The following is a 27,619-nucleotide window of genomic DNA, read 5'->3' as shown; positions in this document are numbered from 1 at the left end:
GTGACAGTATGGTAGAATTCATGCTAAAAATTAATTATGGATAAAGGAGAGAGTTCAGTAGATAGTTTATTTTTCATTATAGACTGAATGATGCAGTTTAATTATTCAGTTCTGGTTAACTATACATTTGTTTTGACATCACCTTTGTATTCATTTTATTAAGATACTTTTATAGAAACAAAGACCACCAAGGTTTAAGGTCACCTTTAAAATTCCACATTGAATTATTTCATACAGAATTATTTTATGTAGTATGTAGCTGGATGAAATTCTGAATATTCTATCAAAGTGGAACTGAGTAGAGAAAAAAAAAAGCAAGCCCTGAAAGAAAAGTACGTGGTTCTGAGCCACTTAACTATGTGTCGAAGAACAAACTATATAGAATGAGTTTGAATACCAATGCAGTGGTTTTGCTGGTTATAAGGAGCTGAGAATACTAAGTAATGCACAGTACTCAGACACACTTACTGTGTTCTGTCAGCAGAAATCCAGGCTATGGATTTCTAGTGGTAGAAGTTTCACCAGCAGTGGGGTCACAGCAGTGCAGCTACCTGCAGGGTGGGGATTATGGGGGGAAGAGGAGGACAGCAGGAGAGAGTTCTTAATGCTACTTCCCTGTAATCTCCCCTGGCTCAATGAAGGCATAGCAGAGATGAGCATAGTAGAAAGACTGCTGCTGCAACAAGGAGGCTTTTGGTGCCTTGAAAAAATTAAAAGACTAAAACTGACTTCAGTGTATTTTGCAGATGAGACCCTAAATAAACCGTGGATATTAAAAGGTGTGAAGTATAAAATAGAACCTGTAGAACCCATTCCTTAAACATAACTCTCTGTTAAATTGCTTTCTGATGCAGGTTTCAATATACCTGATCTTCCTCATTTTAATGCAGTCAAACACATGTTTGCATATAAACCAAAATACTTACAATTTCTTTTGTATTACTAGGGTTTTTTGGTCTTTTTCTCTTTTTTTTGTTTTTGTTTTTGGTTAAGTACATTCTTGTTTTGACAAGGAGCCACAATGAGATTTTTAAATACTGACTGAAGTTAATCAAAGTTAGCAAAAGCAATAATATTAATGTCAGTTTAAGTAGGTATGTTGAAACTTTTTGTGTGCAAATTCCTGATGTATCCATTAATACCATGTTATGACAATAGTACAGTTACAAGAAAGAATGGGTGGGAAAAAGGAAAACAGACAAAAATACATGTATACTAGATTTTCTTGCATGTATCATGCCCTGGAAAATAGTACACATTCTGGCTTTTACAAACAGCTTGAAGAAAAACAAATTCTTACCTTGAAGGATGGGTAAGTAACTGACCTGACATGCTGAGTCTGGGGCCACACACCGAGTCTGAGCCCGCACACTGGCTCTGGAACTGGATTGGACCCAGTGTGCTATGTCTGGGATAATGTGCTGGATCTGGAGTCATGTATTGAGTCAGAGCCAAGGTGCCTAGTCTGTGACCACATGCCTGGTTCAGGGCTGCCTGCTGCCACATGCCAGATCTGTCCCTGCTTGCTGGCTCCAGGGTCATGTTCCGGGTCTGACCCCGCATGCTGGCTCTGGAGCCACATGCTACAGCTGACACAGTACAGAGTCTGGACTGCACATCAGGTCTGGGGCTGCATGTTGTCTCTGGAGCCACAATCTGGCTTCAACCTGGCACACACAGCTCTGTAGCCAGTACACAGTTCCAGACTCAGTGTACCTTAGTCCAACCTAGCATGTGCCTCTGAAATCAGTGTGCAGGGATCACTTAAATTTATGACTTATTTTTTGCACAGTGGTCCTCAATCTCCCTGTTGGTTGAGTCCTTGTAGCAGTCACAATGGTTATGCATCTATTAATGTGTTAGAATGAATTATTGGCTTCACTGGCAAAACTGGGGGCTAAAAAGTGTAATGCAAATTCAAGTAAGGTAGGGAATAATAGAGCCATTGAGAGCCTTGAAGATAAAGTTAAAACCTCAGTGTGGGGACAATGGAGGATCTAGCAGATGAATTAATAAAGGGACTGATTAAAAGACAGTGAAATTATCTGGAAGTGTTTGTTTAAAACATGGAAAGGGCAATGCCACAGAAAAGATGATAAAGGAGTGGGCAACAGAAAGGTTGGAAACCTGAAAGAAAAAGTACCCAATGCAGTAACAAGAATTACTAATGTAATTTAGTACTTACTGTGTCTTTTCACATACATATGCACTTTTCCCCCCAAATCAGCCCTCCCAAATTTGATGTGCATGTATTAAGGGGGAAAGCTAATTTGCTGCTGAGGATAAAAGCACCCTGCTTTGATGCCTGTTCTGCAATGCTGTTGCAATACTACTCAGGCACCTGAGTCACTTGACCTAATGACTTGTTGTTCTTCACTCCATGTGTTAATGCTCATCTCTGCTTCTTAATGGTCTTGATGTTCCTCTAATTAAGCTAACCTTTCTTAAGATAATTTTGCTGTCTACTAGCTGCTCCTATTTTGCTATGTCTCTCATTTCATAGCGCTGGAGACTCTCTCTCTTCAAAATTATAGAACCATTCATGGACATCAGTCTATAGGAGTAACTAGGGTTTCAGCTTTAGTTGAGCAGAAAAGGGAGGGTGAGTCATCAGAAGATTAGGCTCTGTGTCTGCTATATACAGCCATAACTTAAGGAAAATCTTTTTTTTCTTTCATTCTGCCTTTCAAAAACACAGTGTGTATTATGTTCAGAGGCATGATGTATGCAAGAAAATATGGTATATGCTGATATAACTTGCCAAAGTATTCTGGAGAAACTAACTGGCATGGTGGGGTTAGGCAAGCAATTATTGTTACAATTTGTGGCATGTTTAATGTTTCTTTTGGACTTTAAAAAGACAAAAATGAAAAGAAAAGAAATATGACAGGCTGTCATGCTCACGATCCTGTTGCTAGTCCCTTTGTGTTGGAATGAGGAAAGTCCTGTTCCTGATTTCATTGTGCCTTTCTTACAACCCAAATGTTAAATCTTTATAGGAAAAACGAAGTCAAGCAGATTAAAAAGGAAAAGCATAGTTTCATAGTTTCATAATTGGTAGGGTCGGAAGGGACCTGAGGATATCATCTAGTCCGACCCCCTGCCGTGGCAGGAAAGAGTACTGGGGTCAAACGACCCTGGCCAGATGTTCATCCAGCCTTTTTTTAAAGACCCCCCAGGGTAGGAGCCAGCACCACTTCTTTTGGAAGTCGGTTTCAGGTCCTAGCCACCCTGACAGTGAAATAGCGCCTCCTAATGTCTAACCTGAAACTACCCTCTGCTAGCTTGTGTCCATTGTTTCTTGTAACTCCCAGGAGTGCTCGGGGGAACAGGTACTCTCCCAATGCCTGCTGGTCCCCCTTGACTAGTTTGTAGACTGCCAGCAGTTTAATTTCAATCTGTGTCCAGTTTTTAATGAATTATTTTCTTTAATATAGGTTTATTATGATTGAAAAGTCTTCATTATTTATAAAAGGAATGCAATCAGAATTTGAAAATTCACTTGGCCATGATGATCAGTAAATTTTTCTATGGTAGTATGTCCTCAGTTTCTGTACAATATAAGCTTTTATTGTAATGTAAAAATATGAGCTGAGCATATGACACAGTGTCACATTCCTGAGTCTGAAGATGGAGATCTGTAGTGCCTTCCCTGCTGCTCACAGATTTTCCAAATTGCAATAAAGCCTGACTGTGTCACTTGTTTTACCTTTCTTTACTTAGATATGGTGGGCAACATAAACATGAACACCAGAATGAAACTGATCTGGCTCTTAATTGGAAAATGCTTTGAACAATCACACAAACAATGAAGCTGTTTTACTAGTGAGTAATAAAAGTGCATCGTGTAGCTATAATAAGCAAGGATGAGTGTTCTGCTGTCCTGAGACTAGTGCTGGAAAAAATGCTGAAAGAGCTTTCAGCATTTTGTGTTTTCTCTAATTCTAAAATGTAGGGTTAGATGACGACTTAAAGAGCTTTTTTAAGTTTCAGTTTGTGATCGGCTTGTCTGACAGGTCATTTTTTTTCCTTCAGAATGCTGACTTTGGAGGCATACTTCCTAGTTTCTATGCTAGAAGGCAGACTTCCATTATTAAGAAGTGAGTTTCTAGATATGATGATCTGAAATATCCATGTATTAAGAGTCATCAGTTTGACTAATGGTGGACCATGGCTACAGATCATCCTAAGCACCTCTTCAGAGTGTCATTTTTCCAGCTCAGTTGATTTCTGACATATCTCACTTTATCCGTCATTGAAGTGGAAATTTCATCACTCTTGTATGCCTTTTGAGTTTTTCTTACTATTTGTTTGTAATAGGTTTTATGGGTGATTAGTTATGTGAATTGTGGCATTCTTGTGAATGAGGGGTTTTATTAATTTTTTTCATAAACTCTGTTTTATGCATAGTGTCTTGCATATAGACTTCTGTTTAATCTACTTGTAAAATATATTACAAAGCTAAATTTGCTTTGTTTTTCAACAATATAACCATATAAGCATTCTTGTTGTCATCAGAGTCTTTCTATATGAGGATGACAGTCTTCCAGTAAATAGGGAAGTCATTAATGAGTCTGAGGAGGCTGATCTGACATCCGGATGTTTGACTGCAGACACGGTAAACAGTTTCAGAAGAAAGGAGTAGAACCTGATGATGTCAATTCACAGCTCTTTCCCATTGTCTCCCTCATCTATACACCTCCATAGTAAGGTGAATTTGCTCAGAATGATCAATGCCTTATATATCATGGTGCCATTGGGGACTATTCAGTGCTCAAGTCTCCCAGGTATTAATGTTAGTATTGCATTTCTTCCGACTGGTCTTATAGGTATCCTTGATTCTCTTTCTTGGCCCAGCTCTAGAACAGTGACCATTGGTGAGTTGGGTGTTTTGGAAGCCTGGTTTTGGAGCCTGTTGTCAGGCATCCTTATGACATCTTGTCCAATGGCGCTAGTGCCATATAAACAAGACTTCAATGCCAATGGTGTTTGCTTGAGCCAGAATGCTGTTGTTTGGAAATCTTCCACATCATTTGGAAAAGAATGAAGACATTTCTGAAGGTAGCATTCTAGAACTTGCAGGTGTTTCTCTTGTCTAAATTTTACACCCATATAACGGGGTAGGGATAAAAACAGCTTGGTAGATGAGAAGCTTGGTTTGGTTCTTTGGTTATGCTTATTGAAGACACAGTTTCAGAGAAGTCCAAAAGCAGCATTGAAAAATTTTATTTGGTGTTGAAATAGTTGTCCTTGTTTACTTTTGGGGAACAATATTCTCCAAGGATTTTCCTGTACTTTATAAAATGTGGAGGAGCAGCTAGTTGGTCTGGGGTGGATTGATAAAGAATCTTGGTTTTTATGAAGTTGACAGTGAATCCAAGCATTTCATACACTTCAGAGAAGTAACCAGGAGTGACCTGGAGCTTTTCAGTAGGGTGCGCATATACAACACAATTGTCAGCATGCTGAAGATCAGTAATAGATGTGTTGCTTATCTTGTATTTGAATCATACTCAGTTGATGTTAAAGAGATTCCCATCCATGCAGTACTGGATGCTAAGTCCAGATGGCTACATCCAGATTGGCAATGAGATGTGGAATAGCTGTGAGATAGATAGGAAGGAGTGTTTCTTCAGTCACACATCCTTGTTTGACTCTAGTTCTAATAGTGAAAGACTCCATTTACAAGGCTTTGCTTAGGGTGGTTCCTACCATGAAGTCTGATAATGGTAATGAATTTTGGTGGGCATCCAGAACTCATCAGGATCTTTCATAGGGCCTATGACTGAATCAAAGGCATTAGTCATGTGAATGAAAAACACAGAAAGATCTCAGTGTTGCTTGTGGCACTTTTCCTGTAGCTGTCTGAAACCACACTGGGACTTGGATAGAATCCTCTCCATGAGAAAAGTGACTAAGATGAGGAGAATGCAGGTGAGGATCTTCTCAGTTATGTACATATGTTCAATACAAACAAAAACTGCTGCAATCCAATCTATTTTCTTTCTTGAATGTGGCAATGATTCTGGCATCTTTCAAGTCGCTGGGAATCCATTCATGTTTCCAGAGTTTCATAATAACATGTAGTTGGTGAGAGAGCTTTTTTCACCTTGCTTTTAAATACGAGCAGGTATTCCATTAAGGCCACATGCTTTGTTGTTCTTCATCACATGAATTACTTTCAAGGCTTCTTGATAAGTCAGTGGATCTACATGAAGTGTCGTGGAATGGCTTAATGGTACAGATTTCCCTCGATTTATGCGGGTTCTGTGTATGTGAATTCGCTCTTATGCAATGAGTATTTTTAGACCCATAATTTGTTATATGTGAGGTAAATCCACTCATGTGATTGGCATAGGTGCCCCCCCCCAGCAGATAAGTCTGTGGGGGGAGAGGAAAGGGCTGTGAGGCTGGGGCCCTGCTCACCCCAACCCCTGCTGCAGTGGCCCTAGGAGCGGCCAGTGCCAGCTGCCTGGAGGCGCTGTGCTGCGCCGTGCTCCGCCTGTCCCCCTGAGCCTGGGCTCTACCTGTACCCACTCAGCACAGCCCAGGAGCTGGGGTGTGCCATGGTGCAGGCAGCTGGTGTCAGCTGATCCCGGGGCCGCTGCAGCAGGGGCTGGGGTGAATGCGGACAAGCTGTGCTGCGCTGCGTGCCACCCAGGGCTCTGCTTGTCCACACTCACCCCAGTCCCTGCTGCAGCAGCCCCCGGAGCAGCTGACACTGACAGCCTGCACCACAGCATGGCACAGCCCAGGAGCTGGTATGAGTGGGGACAGGTGGGGCCCAGGCACGGGGGGACAGGCAGAGCATGATACAGCCCACCGCCTGCAGGCAGCTGGCGCTGGTAGCTCCCAGGGCCACTGCAGCAGGGGTTGGGGTGAATGCAGACAAGCTGCACTGCACCCAGTGTCCCCCAGGGCTCTGCTTGTTCCTGCTCACCCCAACCCCTGATGCAGCAAGAGCTGCACCCCCCCCCCCCCAAATGCACCCATAGACAGTTCTCTCTGCTTTGAGCCCTTGTTCAGCTCCAGGAGCAGCACCCCTCCACCTGACCCTTCCCTAGTCCCAGCCTCACTCCCTCCCTTTTTCACCGCCGTGGGAAGTGGGTTTGCTTTATGTGAATTTGATTTATGCTCCATGCTCCGGGAAGACATGTACCGCACAAGTCAAGGGAAACCTGCATTGTCTGACATTAGAACTTTGGTTCAGAAGCTCATGAACGTGCTTCTTCCACTGCACATTGATGGTAGGGCTGTCAGTAAGGAGTGTTTTTCCATCCTTGGACCTCAGAGGAATGGTTTCGTATGTGCTTTCCCATAGATAGCTTTGGTTGTGCTAAAAAAACTATGCATGTTGCAGCCATAGAAAAACTTTCAAATCTCTTTCACTTTGTCTTCCTACCACTTGTTCTTTAGTTCTTGAATTTTCCTCTGGATTTTGGCTTTAATGTGTCTTGCTTCTGTTTGGAGTTCATGTCATTCTGCCAAGCTTTGAAGGCTTATCTTCTTTTGTCAGTGAGAGCTTGAATTTTCTATTATTCTTATCAAACCATTCCTGATGTTTCTTTCTGGAGAAGCATAGAAATTCTTCTCATACCTCATAGATATCTTCTTAGAGGCTCTTCCAGGGATCAGTGGTGTTAAGGTCATCAGGGAGCTGTTTTTCTCACTGAAGTACTGCTGGAGATGATCACTTTTAGCAGGATTTTTTCAAGCATTTGATATAGAATGTCATCTTTGGTTGCTTCTATTGTTTCCATCAAGACAAATGGACACCACAGAACATATCAAACAGTGATCCATCCAGGAGTTGTCTGCTCTGATCCTAGCTCTGGTGATATGGATGTTGCAGTGGTCCCAGACACACAGTATGACATAGTCAGGTGCTAATGATTTGAGTGGGGGGTGCATCCATGGTGCACACCTGTTTTCAGTTCCTAATACAAAACAACCATCATATAATCATCATCTCCATGTAGGTCCATTGCTTCCAGTAATGATTAGCACCTTCCCCTATCACCATGTACCCATTGCCATAGGTTTTGCTATTGAAGGAAGATCCTTGTGAATGTCTTCTGATCTGGGCATGCCATTACACATCCGCAACATGATAATTTGTGAGAAGGAAAGCTTAATCCAATGGTAGGAAAAACACAGACAACCAGAGGTTTCTGTTCTCCTGCAGCCTTCATCCACCTTTGCAGCTATTGTGAAGTATTCTTTCTTTATCCACCTGCTCTGCCCTTGAGGACTTTTTAGTTTCTATTAGTCTGAAAACTTCGCTCTCAACCTCGCTGCCATGGGTGACCCTGATAAAACTACAAAACTCCAAACAACATTCCTCTGAAGATCACTGGTCGCTCACAAGCCTCTCTACTACATCAATATTGCGATCCATGGGAGGATGAGCATTCCATACATAATGAGAATTACAATGAGCATAATCTTATTTTTGGAAGTTGCACAGTTAAATTAGCAGTTGTAACCAACATTCACAGAAGAATAGAATAGACTTTACAGAAGCCTGGTGATGCATTTGGTTGAATATCTAATTTAAAACATTAACTAGTGCCTGGTGATTTCTGGGAAAGCCTTAATGTAAGTATTTACTCAGCACTATATCATGGAAGGAAACTTATTACTGACCTCAGCAAGCGCTCAGGCTGTGTCTGACACACAAGGACTGATGATTATTATAATTTTGTCTTGTGATTCTAGCCATAGAAAGTGTTGAGTGCTAATCTCACTGTAACAGGGAACCCTTGCCCTGTTACTGGAAAGTGGCGTGCCCCTTTAAAGGCAGGATTTCTGTAACACAGACACAGGCAAACAACATAGCAAGGGTCAAGGAACAACTCTGTGGATGAATCAGTTGACAGGGGAGGCACATGACCAGGGCGTTAGTATATAAACCAGAGCTAGAGCAGGGATTTAGACCTGGGAGGCAGTAGGGTGAGGAAGCTGTGAGGTAGCTGCTTCCGATGACTGCCTGGCAGGGAGCTTCAGGAGTACAGGCAGAGGGGCCTGATTCAGGGCTCAGAAGAAGTTTGATAGGCAACCAGAGGTTTGGGTTGAACTGGAAAGGGGTAGTTTTGGAAGACCCCATTAGTGCCTAAGTGGTATATGATTGCCTTGAGCCTGGCTGGGAGTCAGGCTCAAGGCACAGACAGGAGCCAGGGAGCTAAGCATAATCTTAGAAGGGAAGAGATAACCCAGAGAGGGGCAGAGCTTGGGCCCAGGGGTACAGTGCCCTAGATAGGTGGAGAGAGTCCAGGGAGCCCAAAGCATGAGGCTTAAAGAGCCTGGAGGGGTGAATGGGGTTAGGGAGCCCAGAGCCCAGGTGGGGCAGAGATAAGGCTCCAGAAGGCAAGACAAGGAGCCCAGAAATGCTCCAGAAGGCAAGACAATGAGCCCAGAAACCAAGTCTGGAATAGTGGGCCTTGGCTATAGGGCCAGCTAGAACAGAGGGGTGGAAACCTGCAAGTCAGAAGCCCCAACAATGGAGTAAAGGCCTGAGGCAGCCTGGTGGCTTTGGGGACAAGTGTCCTGCTGGATGCGTGACACCTGTGAGGTTTGGACATGACTATGGGGGTGGCTGGAGAGTCACAACTTAAGTCCTTAAGGCAAGCAAGGTTGGGAGAGTCACCCACTGGAGAAGAGGGAGTACCTTGGGCTTGTCAGTCTCTGAGGGCAGCCTCCATTTCATTAAGTTTCCATCGAGATGTGGCAGGCAAGAAAGCAAGGCAGGACTTTGAGAGATGTGGGAGGGAGAGAGCCTGGCAGGAATGAGGTGGCCTTTAGGGGGCATCACAATGGTCCTCAGTCGCCTAAGCTGTTACACTCTCTTATAAAGAAGTATTTTTTCAATCTTTAAATGATTTGTTTTGTTTATTTTCTGTGGCATTTAGTTCGAACAAGTAATAATATGTTGCTTTAAAAAAAGTACATATATCTTGTTAGGAATGTGCTGTTTCTCCCATTGTCAATTACCTTGTTCTACCTCATCATCTCAAATACCAATGTCCTGTGTCCTTGTGCATCTCTTTTCAACTAAGTAATCCTAATCCATTTTATTGTCCCCTTGACTCTAAATTGTTCCTTTTCCAATACTGCATGTGTTAAAACTGTTATTCTTGCTCTTCAGAGGACCTTTTCCATTTCCACTGTCTCTTTTTAGATATGTCTAAATTAAATTAAGCATTGAAAGTGAAGAGGCTGGTTAAATTAACTTATGTAATGACGTAATATTTTCCATATTATTCTCCTCCCATGATAATTACAATAATTTTATTCTTCTCCTCTTTTCGCTAATTTGTGCTTGGGTAGGTTTTAAGTAGCAAAGGGCATAAACCATTAAAGTACTGTTAGACTCTTTCATTTATCAATTATCGTCCTGCTTATCCACCCAATGTTTCATGCTTTTAGTGCTGTACATACTGGAAAGATTCTTTAGATAAAACATGAGGTGGGGTTAGGAGCATTATATACAAGTTGAAATTGGCATACTGTTGCCAAACTGTAATAACCCTTAGGGGGACTAAGTGTTGAAACTATTGCATTGAATGCAGCAATTTCCTATAATAATTTAAAAGGCCTGCAGGCACACTAAAGTTGTAGCTGGATGTTTCAGTTAACACTTTGTAACATGACCCTAAAGCCTAATTTACATCACACCAATTAAAATATATGCTATAATACATGTTTGCTACCATACAAAAGTGATATAATATAGGTTTTTCTTTTTTATCAACCAAAAATAAACAAACTGATAAATCTTATTCTCTTATGTAGCTCCATAGATGTTAATTCTCATCATGCTAGGTGGTTAAGGAGTGTAGTAGAAAGAATGGCTTTTGGCCTTTTAATGGAATATGAACATCTTTCTATTATAGGTCAGGTTTTCAAATTGTAATTATTTAGTTATAGGGTGGCATATGGCACTTCAGAGATGACAAACTGCCTCAAAAGCCTTACACTTGACATCATACAAAAGGACTAAGGAAGGAGAATTTAAATAAATGAAACAAAAAATTGGGTGTTTTTTCATGTAGATTATATCAAGCCAGTGTTAATGCTAATTAACAATGAGATGGCACAAGAATGAAGACTGTTGGTAAGAAACAAAATGAATTACATTGATTTGAAAAAGAGGGAGAACTGTTTGTTTTTTGGAAAAGGATTTTCATTACAAGTTCAGAATTCATCTATTTTAAAGGGAAAACATTGAGAACATTGAGCGCTGTTAGCACTACATGGTGCCCTGATATCGTTCATATTGGGGAAGAAGAGGCTTAAATTGACATTGGACAGTGACATATTTGTGGCAAAAAGGTGAATGTGGTCCTTGTTGTATCTTTTCTAAAGAACAGTCTTTAGGGCATCTTTCATGCCCTAACATTTTAATTGGGAAAAGGATTTGTCAATATGCCTGTCTGTATAAAACTGTAAGTTATTACTAATACTAAAATAATTTTTTTAAGATTTAAGTTAAAAGTAAAACATTGCTACATTTCCAACCTCATTCATATCCAAGTCCATCATCCTTTACCTTCCTCTAAAGAACAACAGGGATCTTTGCCATTGTATGTGGGCATGTCTCAGGAGTTTTCTGGTTTTTGTTACGATTAGGCTATGTACAGAATCGAGTACAAGAGTTTTCTTTTAGAACTTCAGGGGTTGAAGTTCTTGTGTTTTTACATAGCCCATTTGGTTAGCAGTGTAACAAAATATTCTAGTAGAGTGAAGGAACTCAGGAATTGTTTCTGCTAAATATTCTCAGAAATCTGAAAAAGTTTTGTGTGTCAGTGTCCTTCACCTGTATGAGGGTGGATGCATGCATCCACAAGGACCCATTGGCATATGTGTTCTTTGCAAGTGCAGTTTTGTTGCCTATTTTAGTATCTTGGCCGTGATCCTTTGGTTGATCTGCATGCAGCAGTCCCTTAAAATTATGGCATAAGTATTTTGCTCTCAGGTAAATGCCCTTCTGTGCTATTTATAGTGTATGCAGCAATAGTGACCTTAGGTGATCGGTGGGGAAACTCGTGTAATCCCAAGTCTAATATTTTGATTGATTTCTTGAGGTTTACTTCTCCTAGCCACTGCCAAAAGGGAAAATACAGCATGTATTTGTAAGGATAAATTTTATCTATAATAAACCTTTTAGAGAGTCATATAAAATAATGGAAAAAGGGAACTCAAGGTTTGAGTGGTAATATATACTCCTTCGCTTATCTTCTTTATCTTTTTTTATTTCTATCTATTCTTTTCCTGCCTCCATCATACTATTTCCAAACACCTACTATATACAATATTGTTCTCCATATCTCTCAACTTTTCCCATTCAAGCCCCCGCTTTGTGTGCTTCCTTCTTTCCTTCCTTCTTCACTCCATCCTCTATATTAACCTTTAAAAAGGTGTAGCGTGTAAACAATATTTCTTAAAAATGACTATAATGTAAGCTTCTTTATTATAGTGAACTGGTTTGAGAACTCCAGTTGAGAGTTGTCATGAAAATTGAGTTGGGCTGTGTTTGTAACTTATGTGATGGATATCCCCAATTGAATGTGTATCTTTAAATAGGACTCTGACATGGAATATGAGAGGAGTTGCTGTATCAGCAGCAAAATTGATATACATTTTCCCCTTATTAATCAAAGAAAAAAGGTATTCCACTGGCTGTATTATCTAAAAGATTAAAAGATACTGTGATGATCAATAATGCAAATAAACCAAGACTTAGAACAAAGGCTCTAGCACCATGGTTCTCAACTGGGGTGCAGCAAGAACCTGCCACAGACATTGCCATGCTGCCATGGGGTGAAATTGCCTCATATGCCTCTGTTTTCAGAAGGCATGCTGGAGCTGAAATTGTAATCAGGCAGGCATGCCTTTTCTGCAAGAAGTGTTTCTTAGTTAGGCTACCATGTGCCTCCTGAAAACAGAGGTGCCCAGGACCGTTCCACCTGCCCTGTGTGCCCCTGTTTCCAGGAAACCAGAAAGGGCTGCAGCAAGAGCATGTGCTCCTACCACAGCTGCTTTCCAGTCTGGCTCTGCAGGAGGTACACATTGCAGTTCTACCCTGCTGTGGATATAACCAAAGGATAATTAATATGTTCATAATGTTTTAATATTCATACATTATAATTAATAGCATAATGAAATTTTGTTTTTTAAATGGGATGATGCTAAACTTGGAAGTTTTGGAGGGGTGCCTTGAGTCTGAAAAGGTGGAGAACCATTGTTCTAGCAGCTTGAAAGATGGACATAAAGCAGTCTATTGCCTTTATATCCAGAGCATTTCAAACACACATTATTACACAAATTAGTCGAGCTGGTAATCTAGTGCTGTGGCAGGGTATTTTATAATAAATAGGATTGAAGAAAACCACCAAAACTGTGTATTCCACAATAAATATTGTCCCCAAGTAATTAAATACCATAATGAAAAATGTGATCCAGATTTGCCAGGTCCTTATAAAACCTTGAATCTATAGAAATACTATAGAGAAGGTTATTTTGAAAAGCAACAGTATCTCACATGGCTATTTTAATATCATTTTGCAGGTTAATGAATTTAGTAGATGAATGTCTGTTTGTAAATATTACACTACAGCATATTCTTTCCGTTCTATTAATTGGGATAAAGCAATTTGATAGACCATAAATATTGACATATGGGAAAAATATTAGTTGCAGATGAAGGCAAATATTTTTGTAATGCATTATAAAATGGGTTTCATTCTATTAGGCTTAAAACTTTAACCTTGTTTGTTAAAAAACTGTTCATGTGTCAAATTAGAATAATTTTGTTCTCTTGAGCTTCTGTATTGTCCTTATTATTTTATGTGTGCTTTTTATAAGAAGTATAATAAATGTATTCATCTAACTCCCACTGGAAAGCAGTTTTTATATTACAGAAAATAATTTATATAAAAGTGACCCCTTATATATTATGTTGGAGCTCATTGACCAAGGGGTCACTTAAACTTGCTGAGAACTTTAGTTGGGAAATGTATTGTCATTGTAACTACTATAGATAATCTTATGGTGAAAGAGCTGAGCAGATACAGTAACTGACAATTGCTGCTTGAATACATGCACTTTGTTTATCAGTGGTTTGGTCTGATGAAAAAATTCCCAGTCGTCTTGAGAGGAAAAAAAGACATCTTATGCCTGAAGATGCTCATAATATGACAAGGTGAAAATGTCACACAATAATGAGAAAGTGCTGTGGTGGAAAGTATTTTTTTAAAAAGAAGAGAAAAAAACAGAAGTAACAATAACCTAGACCAGAAGCTTTAGAAAGCCAACCATAAGGTTTCTTTTTCTTGACCTGTCTTTGCTGCAAGACAGCTTAGGCTTCAATATTAAATACCCATCTGAATTCAGAAAACATGCATAATATCTCTGTAGTTTTTCAGTTTTTGTTTCATAGTTGAAATAGTGCAAAAAACATTTTACTTTTGCCTCGATTAGGCAGATCTATCAGACATTGTTCTCTCTTATGACTTCTTTCTCCAGTGATTTTTTTGTCTTTCTGTTACTCCATTCTGGAGATATACATCTCCTAAGCCAGTTATAAAATTATTATTAAGCGCCTGATCCTGCAAGATGCTGAGTGCCCATGAGGTGCTGAGCATTAAACTCTAATTAACCTCATCAGAAGTAAAGGGACATTGAAGACAATGTGTATTTTACCACTGAATTGAAAAGGTTCAGTATCAGGCCCTTGGAGCGCTCTGCATCTTGCATGATCAATGCCTTAATGTCTTAGGAAAAACATAAGTATGGTGTCCACTGAGTCTTCATTGTTTACAATGGCAGTGTAATTACCATCAAAGTAGTCCAAAAACTTGGTGCTATTAAACAGCTTCTATTTTTTAACCTTCCCGTTCTTATCCTGGAGAGGCAGTAGATAACCCAGAAAACTGCCTTTTGAAGTTGTATTGAATTCATTGACTTCTGTGAGGGGCAGATCAGTAGTTGCTAACTCTACAGTGTAGATTAAATCTTCAAGGATTTTCAGCTACGTATAGTAATGTAAAGCATTGTGCAAAAGGCTCTCTTTATTTTACACAAGAGCTATAGAAGCTTGAAGGCTGTTTAAAAAAATCAAATTGATCTCATCTTTGATGGTGAATACCGTATGTCGATTTTCTTCGTGGCACAGTTTAGGGATTTCAGGAATTAAAGACCCGTAGATATCTTGAAATATACAGATAAAACGAGATGCTGGACATAAAAGAAATCTACACACTGCTTCCAGAAGCCCTAAAATGGCTGTTTATCAATAAACTTAAAGTAGCTCAGCTGTGATTTTAAAAAATCAAGCTAACCGTGTTTCAAAAATTATTTTTTAAATAAAAAGAGCAGTATCTTATTAAATAATCAGTAATCACACAGAAAGTATTTACATGCTCCTGCACAGTTCAGCATTCCTAAGTTTTGTGAACAGTAGCATTGTATCTTTATCTATGAATTGATATTTATGCATGAAAAAACATTTTACATCAAAGGAAATGTTTTTTTCTCTGTATAATTTTCAGTTACCCCTAATGTAAAGGGGAATTTGCTTGAGTGGAAAAATGTTTGCATCTTTTTTAAGAATTCTGCATTCCATGTGATGTAGTACTTTATCTTCAAATTCCTAAATTGAAATCCATATAGGTCAAGAACTGTGAGTGCCTTCTATAGCCCTTCAAAATGGATATAATGATAAAAGGGCTGTCATAAAAAATGAATTACAATTTAGTGAAAAATTAAATACTTGCTGAGAATTATATTAAGAGAAACTATTAATTAGTTTGTTTGAAATTAAATATATTTAAAAATGTACTAGGTGAATATATCTAAAGCAACCTTGGTTTCATTGAACAGAGTGAGAATACAGTTTGAGACTGCTTTTGTGATATGTACAGTATACAGTACTGGTATTTTAATTCTCTGTCACAAAGGAATTAACTGCTAATATAACTCAGCTTTGTAAAATAATTAAGTGTGGTATTTAAATATTTTAAACTATGAGGAGTACCAAGGAGAGAGATCTCATTATATCCTCTCTCCTGAAGACAAAGGAAAGAACTGTAACATGTGACTTGTTATATAAGAAAGAATGGTGCTTTAGTTAACATGACATTTGTCAGGTATTTGATTCCTCAAAGGTAGGCTCTGTTTTTTTTTTATATTCTAAATGGTTTACAAACACATAACTTTGACTTATTTAAATTCACTTTAAATAAATTTCTTTTTGTTTTAAAGGAATATGCAATTCTTTGTAAACAATCTGTCTCCTGGAAAACCAAATATAGTACCAAGTGCTACATATGGGATCTCCAAAGTGAAATTTAGTAGTATTGTTCTCTGAACTAAGGGATATTGGAAAAGACTATAAAGACATGGTGCAAGTTTTCAGAAGTAAATAGGATTTTTAAAATATTTTGAAAGCCTATCTTTTAAGATATGAGAACAAGGAAAATTATTTCAAATTCACATTGGGACGGCAAAACCAATTTTGCATTATTATAGTTCTTATTCAGGAAGAGCACTCTGAACCATACTACTAGAGAGAACAATTTTTGATCATCACTTGTCCTGAATTACTAGGCTTAGATTCTCAATAAATAAAATTTTTCTAAAGCTTAAATAAAAATAGAAAACATGAAAATGAAGTCTGTTCATAAAAGAAGCTCAAAATACATAGAGGAAAGTGAGATTTCTCTTTATAGTTTCCATGTTTCTCACAAGAAGAAATGGGTAACAGATTTGAGGATGAAAATAAACTTTAGTTAACACTTTTCTAGGGAAAAAGCTAGAAATATTTTATATCAAGCTTGGAAGATGATTTTTTGTAGTGGCATTTGAATTTGGTCTTTATGCTGTCAATTATCCAACTTGTGTGCTGCAAATTAGAAGTTTATTGTAACTTGTCCTATTGTTAACAGTGGTTTCATGGCTAATCTGCCAGTCACGCTGCTGAAGAATTAAACTATTGTGGCAGGAACAACAGAGAGCTGTGTTTCACACAGTATTGACCTGGTTTTTTACTTCTATTCCAAAAAGAGATGGAGAATTCACAGCTATTAGACAACTACTAACGTATTAAAATACTATGAGCGTTGAACTAGTTGAACTTTAAGGCCCATCTCAACTCTGAGTCTAATGTGTTGTTGCTTTTTTCAATAGGTGGACATAAATTGAATGTAGAAAAGAATTTCCAGTAAGCTGAGCTGATGTTCATAGAGAAGGAATGAAGTATGGATGTGAAAGAACGTAGGCCTTATTGCTCCCTAACAAAGAGCAGACGGGACAAGGAACGGCGTTACACAAATTCTTCAGCAGAAAATGAGGAGTGCAGAGTACCTACACAGAAATCTTACAGCTCAAGTGAAACCCTTAAAGCATTCGATCATGATTCCTCTAGGTTGCTTTATGGAAACCGGGTAAAAGACTTGGTCCACAGGGAAGCAGATGAGTATACCAGACAAGGTAGGCCAAATGTTCTACTGCAAACACTACACAGTACTGTTAGTGTTGCACAGGGAGACATTTCTTGTCTGAGTGGGGTATATTGTCATTGTCATGCCAGTTATGTAATTAGTAATAAGATTCTACACCTACATAGTACAATTGCATCTATTTTTCTCAAAGTATTTTACATATGCAAAGATGCATGTGTTATATTTAATAGGGGTGCACCGATAGAGATTTTGGGGGGCGATATCAAAAGCCAATTTTTAAGGAGGCATATTGGCTGATACTGATTTGATTTCTGATACAGCTGTGTGCAGCTGGTAAGTCTGTTGCGGTAGAAGGGGAGGGGGGAGGGAAGGCGCTTGCAGGAGGCAGATCAAGGCCCCTACGGTGTGGAAAAAGTGGGGCAGGAGCTGAGGCTGGTGCTGCCCAGGCGGGGTGGGGCATGGGACAGAGCTGTGGCTCATCCAGGGAGTGTGGAGGGTGGTGCTCCCACTGCTGTGTGCATCCTGGGAGGTCATGGGGGGGCGTGTGCCCCCTGGATATGCGTGGGGTGCTGGTGGGCTACAGCTGTGGGTTGGGGCCAAGGCTGCACTGGGCTCTTCCCAGAGGGGCCAGGGGTGGATGATGGTGGCACTGGGAGGGGGATATGCAGGGGGCTGCAGCTATCTCAAATTTCACTGTAGTCCTCCCTGTAGCCCTCTTCCAGTGTCACTGACACCCACCCCAAGCGCAGCCCCAGCTCAATCCTCCCCCTCCCCCCCCACGTGCCAGGAAGATCCCAGCACAACCCTGGCCCCAGCCTACAGCTGCAGCCCACCCTCCCCCCCACGCAGATCCAGGGGCACATGCCCCCACTACCCCCGTGCCCTCCTGGGGCATACGCAGTGGCAGTAGCTGCAGTGCAACCCCTGGGTGAGCTGTGGCTCCATCCTGTGCCCTTCCTTGGCAGGGCCGTGCCTGATCCAGCCCCACTTCCTCCCTCAGTGTGGGGGGCATTGATTTGCCCCCTGCGCCACACCCCTTTCCTCCTCCCTCCCCTTCCACTGTAACAGACTAACCAGCTGCATGCAGCTCTCCAAGCTGCCAGGCTGTGCTCCCCCCCTTCCCCAACACATGCTGCACTGTGGCTGTGCACACGCACGAGCATTTATTGGCTGAATTATTGGCCACATCAGGCTGATTTCCGATACGATCAATTTTCTTTATATCAGTGCCAATCTGATATTGGATTGATGGATCGGTACACCTCTAATATATAATTTTTAAGTGTGCATGAGGCACAGGGAAAATAAGACAACTCGAACAGGCAGACAACCAATATAAGTGACAAACTTGGGAAATGAATATTGGCCTCCTGAATTCTATCTCCATGATAAAGGCTATGGACAAGCATTCATTTCTACTAAAGGACATCCCGTGTCTGAGCAGCTGGTGGAAGACAAGGATTAGATGCTTCTCCACTCTGGTCTGGGAGCAGTGGGGCAGTGCCCTACCTGTTCCCTTAACCAGGAAGTTCTTCCCAGGAGAGCATTGCCCCAGTGCTCCACTCCCCTCCTGGACCAGACTGGGAGAGAAGCATACAGGCATTCATTTCTGTGAGAGAGTTTCTCTTGCAAGGGAGATCTTTCAGGTCAACAATTGGACGAACTTTCTCTTGGAGGGGGCATGTTTTTCTTGGGAGAAATTAAATGAATACTTGTATGCTCATAGTTTCTACAAACAGAGTGATAATTCTCTCAGTCGAAATATAATGCCTGTATGTGGACCACGTTACTAGACCATAATATTGCCTCTCCTCATACAATCAGATTTATCTGCATTTTCTCCAAATAATATGCCTAAAGCTATGAACAGATGCCAGACAAATCAAAATTAATTTCCAAGACTGTCTCAAGCAGACTGGACCACATAGGCTGCTTACAGACATTAAAAAAAAAAATCCCAAATAGTGCTTTACTTTAAACTCAGCCTGCTCCCGCACCAAGCCTACTGCATGCCCAAAAGAGGGCTCACATTAGTTGGACCTGGCTTACCCAAAACCTATATTGATCTGGAACTTCTTTGGTGATTAAATCAGCTATTAGATAAAAGTGTCAAAAAGCACTGCTGAAGCGTCTGGTCTATACAGATGCTGTGGAGCTGGGTTGAACTAATGTTCTGCTGCTTCCAGTAAAGCGCATTTTTGTTGGGGGGGCAGGGTTAATGTTTGTAAGCAGCCAATAAGGACTTTGTGAGGAAAATAGTGGTTTGGATCGTCCTTGAGATGAGTTTTGTGATAACATATGATGTCTTTCCCCTCTACCTGGGTCACCAATCCATTTTTATGGCTCTGAAGTAGCCATGGCCAGATAGGTTTATGGTAAGGTCTGTTTTCTAATGGGCAGGTATTCAGATCTGAAAAATTACTAACATTAACTGGTCTGCGTTTTTCATCGTTCAGTGACGAGATCAACAATTGCAAAGGCGTGAGGGTTATAACTGAAGATGGTCCCTCCATCTAGGTTTGGACACACATGGGTTTGGCACAGAGGTGGTTAGCTGTTTTACTGTAAAGTCAGGCAGAAGATAGGGACAGGTAGCACCTTGAAGACTACCGGGTTCAGAGAAGTATGAGTTTTCATAGGCAACAACCTACTTTGTTACATGTTATGAATGGACTGACCAGAAGGATTTAGCGGTATCAGGAATGTTCTACTCTCTCCATTTTTGGATATAAATTTTAATTTCTAGGACTTCCATTCCCACAAATTGAATTAGTGCTACATAAATTTAAGAATCAAAATGATTAAAGGCGTAGATTGCTGCATCTCTGCTATCTAAAAATACAGAATTGGTCTGAGAACTAAACTATCGCTCTGTCTTTGTGTGTCTGTTTAGAAAAGGGAAATGTGTTTCATGGGTAGAAAATAAAGTTTTCTGAACTGTGATAACTTTCTAGGTTGACTCTACTGAAATACATCAAAATGATTTTGGCGGAGTGGGGTTGTTGTTGATGTTGTGGTTTGTCAAGTGGAATAACTGAACCTAGAATTAGAGTTGGATAGATAGATTCCTCAGCCCCAGATATTTTCAAGAGCACCTAAGATATGAACATATTTCCTTTCCTTTTTTCAAAAAATTCACCAATGTTTACTAACCATTTTTTTTCCAATGAAAAGCTGAAAAATATCTGCTTTTTATGACTAAAAATTTTTCATTGGAAAATTGGAAAAAGAAAAATGTTTAGAGGAAGCATTTTTTTTTATTGGAAATTTAAAAAAAAAAATAAGACTTTTGAAGGATCATGTAATAGAGGATTATTAGTATGATAGTCTGGTACCTTCCTTCTGCTGTTTTTCTAGTGAGAGTAATGCATTAAATACCTACACTTGTTTTCAGTGGTATGTTCACACTTTGGATCACTGCTAGTTTATTTTAAACACTCAATCCTCTTTGATCAATCCTCCATGATCACTTTATTTGGTTTGAATTGGGAGGAGCAGACCTTTCTTTTAAGTGCCCGGGCAAGCACTCCTGTAGTAAGTCATATTTTCTTTTTTAAAAAGTGTGTATGAAAGTATCTGAACAGGGACTTGTCTTTCTTTTTAAATAGCAATGAAATAACCAACTGGAACATGTGTTACTTGGCACAAAATACTTGTATTGCTGCTTATGTTGTGTTTCTCCATCTCCTTCAGAAGAGCACACAATATTGTAGCTAACAGCTATGGCCAAACATAGGGTATGTTTGACAGCTGCAGGGCTGAATGCCAGTCTCTGGAATGCTTCCCCTTTCTGCCTCTCCCCTCAGTAGTGACATCTGAGTCTGTCTGGTTGGCCTTTCAAATCTCTTTGTATGGCTTATTGGCTTCCTCTAATGTTTGCTGTTTTAGCACCTGTGGGGACTACCTGTTAGTTTGATGGGGTCATGTTACTGAGGGTTTGTTTTGCAATCCTGGATACTGTTTTCCTTTGATTCATCCTTGACTGAAAAGAATTTGCTGCTTTTGGTTTTACAGAAGCATCTTGTGAAAAATGTGTCCAAGTTTATTCCAAAACTGTTAAATATATATAGGTATAAAACATTTTCTTATTTTTATCTTTATTCTCTTCCTAGCAAATGCATATTTCCCACTGAGCTACATAACTGTGATCCCAGTTTAAGATCTAGTTAACCAAATGAATGAGAAATGAAATCTTCCATCAAAAAAGAAAATGTTAACGACTGCCTTTAAATTGCCAATTCATTTGTAAAACTAACCATTACTGGCCTTGAAAATCCCACTTTTGTGCATAAATCATGTAATATAAAAGTATTAAGGGCAAATTCCCAACTATGTCCAAATTTTCTCCAAGAAGATAATTTAGCAAATCAGATCTCTGTCATTCCCATTTCCTAATCTGCCCCAACTGCATGCCATGGGTGGGAAAAGCTGAAACTGATGCAAAGCCAGGATCCTACTGTATACTGGTAGGCTGTTCCCTTTGCCACAGATCATACCCTTTTTAGGGGAAGTTATGCCTTAGTATTCTTCAAGAAGAAACTTTATTTGGTCTTCTTCCTGCAGGACCCCTTGAAGTCAGCCCTGGTCTGGCTTCTCAAAGGTCAAGCAGGCCACTGGCTTCAAGATTATGGCTCCTCTTTGTCCCAGGCTTCCCCAGCAATCAATAGCACCCCTGCCTCAGAAACCTTTTCTTTATTCATCTCCCAGGAAGGGAGGTGTGTTCTTCAGAGAGGGTAATGGTGAGGGTCAGACTACCATTCCAAACAGCACAGCAAAACTGACCTGCTCAAAATGGTCTTTAATTGTGCCACTATAGTTCCCTCTGTCCTTCTTCAAGCTCCATTCTGTCCTCCCTGGGACAGTTACTCTCTTCACTCTAGTCTTTTCTCCTTAAGACTACTCCTTCTCTCTACTCTGTCCCCCCTGGATCTTTTCTCTCCAGGTCTCTGAGCCTCACTTTCTCCTACACAGCTACCCTTACAGCAAAACTGCTACATAACTATAGTATTCAAAACAGGAACTAACATTCACCCCATAAAATTAAACATAGTGTCATGGGAATCCATTAGAGAGCAATCTCTAAGGCCTGCTGCCAGGACCAGATAGCCAGCTTCCCCTGGGTTTAAAATGGCATATACCATATTTACTTGAATACAAGATGAGGTCCCCCCACCAATAGCATGAGGAAAAAATCCTCTAGTTTTTTCATTTTTATACAAGGAAACCACATTAAATATATTGCCTCTTTTTAAACTACTGATAAAGGCAGTATGTGTTCAGTAATAGAATAAACTGTGAAGTTGATTAAATGCAGTAAACACCGAGCATGATTATAAAACACATGGCCTATTCATAGATTCATAGATGTTAGGGTCGGAAGGGACCTCAATAGATCATCGAGTCCGACCCCCTGCATAAGCAGGAAAGAGTGCTGGGTCTAGATGACCCCAGCTAGATACTCATCTAACCTCCTCTTGAAGACCCCCAGGGTAGGGGAGAACACCACCTCCCTTGGGAGCCCGTTCCAGACCTTGGCCACTCGAACTGTGAAGAAGTTCTTCCTAATGTCCAATCTAAATCTGCTCTCTGCTAGCTTGTGGCCATTGTTTCTTGTAACCCCCGGGGGCGCCTTGCTGAATAAATACTCACCAATTCCCTTCTGTGCCCCCGTGATGAACTTAAAGGCAGCCACAAGGTCGCCTCTCAACCTTCTCTTGTGGAGGCTGAAAAGGTCCAGGTTCTCTAGTCTCTCCTCGTAGGGCTTGGTCTGCAGGCCCTTAACCATACGAGTGGCCCTTCTCTGGACCCTCTCCAGGTTATCCGCATCCTTCTTGAAGTGTGGCGCCCAGAATTGCACGCAGTACTCCAACTGCGGTCTGACCAGCGCCCTATAGAGGGGAAGTATCACCTCCTTGGACCTATTCGTCATGCATCTGCTGATGCACGATAATGTGCCATTGGCTTTTCTGATGGCTTCGTCACACTGCCGGCTCATGTTCATCTTGGAGTCCACTAGGACTCCAAGTTCCCTTTCCACCTCTGTGCCACCCAGCAGGTCATTCCCTAGGCTGTAGGTGTGCTGGACATTTTTCCTCCCTAGGTGCAGCACTTTGCATTTCTCCTTGTTGAACTGCATTCTGTTGTTTTCTGCCCACTTGTCCAACCTGTCCAGGTCTGCCTGCAGCTGTTCCCTGCCCTCTGGTGTGTCCACTTCTCCCCATCGCTTTGTGTCATCTGCAAACTTGGACAGAGTACATTTGACTCCCTCGTCCAAGTCACTGATGAAGACATTGAAGAGTATCGGTCCAAGGACCGAGCCCTGCAGGACCCCACTGCCCACACCCTTCCAGGTCGAGACCGACCCATCCACCACGACTCTCTGGGTGCGACCCTCTAGCCAATTCGCCACCCACCAGACTGTGTAGTCATCCACATCATAGCCTCTTAACTTGTTCACCAATATGGGGTGGGATACCGTATCGAAGGCCTTCCTGAAGTCTAAGTATACAACATCCACCCCTCCTCCTGTGTCCAGGCGTTTTGTAACCTGGTCATAGAAAGAGACTAGATTGGTCAGGCACGATCTGCCCGCCACAAGCCTGTGCTGGTTTCCCCTCAGCATAATTTGCCCTGCCGACCTCTTGCAAATGTGAGCCTTGATAATTTTTTCAAAGACTTTACCAAGGATGGAGGTGAGACTGACTGGCCTATAGTTGCCCGGGTCCTCCTTCCTCCCCTTTTTGAAAATGGGGACCACGTTAGCCCTTTTCCAGTCCTCCGGGACTTGGCCCGTGCACCACGAGCGTTCGAATATTCCCACCAGTGGCTCTGCAATGATGTCGGCCAGTGCCTTCAGCACCCTCGGATGGAGCTCATCCGGGCCTGTCGACTTAAAGGCATCCAGTTCTTCCAAGTGACTCTGCACCACCTCAGGATCTACGTATGGAAGTCTGGCGCCTTGCTGCTGCCTCTCTACAACCCCAGTGAGAGACCTGTCGTGCCCCTCACTTAAGAACACTGAGGCAAAGAACTCGTGGCCTATAGAGGGGAAACATGCTAATAGAGTCCTACCACAAGAGTAGGTTAATGCAACCCAGCTGAATAAGATGTAGAGTAGTATTCGTTGCTTGCAGTCCCCCTCAGCATCAACTCTTTTAAGTCATGGTGAGCTACTACATTGCATATATTTTTACTTCCTCTTTGCTTCCAGAGCTGAACTACACCTTTCTTTCCCATTTCCAAAGATTCCTGTTTCTTCATTAGCCTTAAATGTCTGGCAGACATCACCAAATGGGGTCTCAAACAGCTCACCCAAAATCCCTCTGTCTTCTCTCTCAGCCTGGAGCATCTCATCTTCATTAAGATGAAGCCAGCCCAGGCTGCCCTATGCCTTACCTGCCTATAAACTTTGGAGGATCCCAGGATTCATTACAAGAACATCCAGTTCCAGTCATGAGTTGGAGGTTAATTAGCATGTGGAGCCTTTGTGGGAGGTATTTGGAGTACACACATATGCTGAACTGTGAAGTCACCATGGCTTGAAATGCTGTTGATTCTGCTGGGGTCCAGCCCAATTAATTTTTGGTAAATTGTGAAGCTTTTGGTTTTGGATAAATATCATGCATAGTTTATACTCATTAAATAGGTACAAAAGTGCTGCTTAAAAGTATGCTTATAGAGTATCTCTGTTAAAACTTGCAGCAATTAGAAACAGGATATCAGTTTTGGGAGTGACAAAGATCTAATTTGCTGAATTAATATTAATTCTGGGTAAACTAAAACTATGGGTTTTCCCATAGTTAGAGAGAGGAGGTTAGACCTGATTATTAAAGCAGAGACTTTATTAACAGAGCACATATAGGATATAGATAATACCACAGTCACAGTTACCTAAATGATTACTCCGGTCAACCAACAGTTCCTTTGGCTGGATGGCCAGTTTGTCCTCAGGTAACTGGGAATCGCTGGGTGTTTTTTCTGCAGCTGCTGCTGCTCTCAGAAGTTCAAACAGATCCCCCCATGTTTTCCATTTATATAACCCTTTTACACAGTGCAAACCTGATTTTCACCATTGCTACATCTCACCACAAAAGCATTCCCCTTTGAAAACAAAATAAGAACAACCACGGATATCTTGACATCTAAAAAATACTTCTTTTGCAAGCTCAGTTACATAGTTTAAAAACAGCATTGAGTAGGGTAAGACTCTAGCACATAGGGTACCAGCAAACAAAGTCATGAAAAGTCATTTAGACAGTGTATTGTATCATCAGTATCAGGGTTATCAGTCCTTAGTCTTGTGAGAATAAAAGTCTTCCATCTCCCCAGCACCTCAGTCACCCACCTTGTAAAAAGAGGAGGTGGAGAAGGTACTACATGCTTTCTGGGACCAAAAGATTTTTTTTTATTAAGAATTTGAATGATTCTGAGGCAAATATTTCTAACTTCAGAGATCTAAAACATCAGTCAGAACTTCAGTCCTAATGAATGTGACTCTATAGTTTATTACTTTAAATATTAGGTATTCAAAATGATTAATTTAGAGAGCAAAATGATTAATCTTTTTCTGTCACCATAAATGTCAACTGCTGGATTAAAAGATTTAGGTAGTCACATCTTTTTTAACCTTAAATTTCTGTGTTTAAACCTACCAATTATATAGCTCTATCTTAACATTGTTTTGTATGAATTTTCCCCCTGCCATTCCTTTTTTAATTCTCTTGCTTAATTGATGATTGTTTCATTTTGACCAGAGTAGGCAAGGGGTTCTTTCTGGAACTGAACCAGTCTACATTGTAGATTACCTACCAGAAGGTATGAACAGGTATATGTGGTTTAATGCCTTCCTCCTGAGATGGAGTAAATTAATCCCCTTCCATTGCCTCTACCTTTATTGGTCCAGACTCTTAGAATCAAGGACAGCTTTTAAACTTATATCCTACATTTGTAGCCACAGGGAAAATCTCAGGTCCATTTAATAACCCTCATTGTGATTTTGCTTGATTCATGTTTATTACACCAGAGCAGGACTCCCTGAAGTATCTGCATTAGAATTGAGAGGATATCTCAGGGAAGAATAATAGCACCAGTACTTTCTGGATGATTTTGTGGCCTTGAGCTAGTCGCACAACCTTCTGCCAGAGTTTTCTCTTATAATACTTACCCATCTCATAGGCATGTTGTGAGGATTAATTAGTTTATGTTTGTAAAGCGCCTTCAAGATAAAAAGTTCTGTAAGTACTAAGTAATATTATCATATTATTATTTTATACTGGTTACATTTATAAGCAACAATAAGAAGTTAATTGGTTTTCAGGTGATAAAATCAGTTGATTTTTGTAGTTATTCTATTAGCTAAAGAGTGCTGCTAAGACAGGCTTTCCAGTCTGCACATTGAGTCAGTTTATTAGATTAGTAGTGTAGCCCTCACTCACTCGGCCACATGCACACTTTCTTTATGGCATTAATCCAGTTGAAATTAGTCTCTTGTGGGTCATGACCCATGGAAGATCTATGGATCTCCTGTCTCTTCAGCAACGGAGGGTAATCGTGATTCTTTGGGGAAAATCAACTCTGGTTATTGGCTGTGGAACGCTTGATTAGGTATTTTGTGTAGCCTGACTCTATAGAGAAAAATGCCTCACTTCAACTACCCCAGCTGCAATACAAGTTACTCAGAATATTGATCATAATGGCCAGGGATTTCTCTGAGCATGGATAAGAGATTTTCACAAAGATCTCCTGCTGTAGAGGGGCCAAGTTTTAGTCTTCTCTGGTTGAGAGGTGCTCAGATCAAATGCAGAGCTGTAAGTATTCCTTCTGTTAACTTTCTGCCTTTCTTAATTTTGGTGTGGTCAGTAGACATGGTTTTTCAAGGCTGACTCAAGAGTGAGAAATGGAAAGAGCTAAAGATGATAGGACATATACTTCGCTTCATTTTATGGTAGATAAAGACAGTGGAAAAATTAAAAAGAACCAAGCTTAGATAGCTTTGAATGTGGCTGGCTGTCAGAATTCAAAGCCCAGTTCTGAAAACTGATTCCTATTCATTCAAATCTGGCAAATATCTCTATTTAACTTTCTACACATGTAAAATGGTAATACTTATCACAGCTACTTCACAGGGTTCTGTGAGGCTTAATCAAATTTATTGGATTGGA

The 27,619-nt window shown here is 40.6% G+C and overlaps 1 protein-coding gene across 11 annotated transcripts in view; it reads left to right on the top strand.

The window, feature by feature from the left end:
* Window positions 1–27,619, top strand: part of TENM3 (teneurin transmembrane protein 3) — a 604,744-nt gene that overhangs the window by 122,821 nt on the left and 454,304 nt on the right. For all 11 annotated transcript variants that reach the window (XM_019481354.2, XM_014594830.3, XM_014594833.3 and 8 more), the window contains exon 2: window positions 17,185–17,487. In XM_019481354.2, coding sequence (XP_019336899.2) covers window positions 17,256–17,487 — 232 coding nt within the window. In that variant the 5' untranslated portion in view covers window positions 17,185–17,255. The remainder of the gene's footprint in view (window positions 1–17,184; window positions 17,488–27,619) is intronic.

This window comes from Alligator mississippiensis, chromosome 2 (genome assembly GCF_030867095.1).
Source record: "Alligator mississippiensis isolate rAllMis1 chromosome 2, rAllMis1, whole genome shotgun sequence".
NCBI lineage: Eukaryota > Metazoa > Chordata > Crocodylia > Alligatoridae > Alligator > Alligator mississippiensis.
Note: the sequence above shows the minus strand (reverse complement) of the source record. Positions and strands in the feature narration are given on the sequence as shown.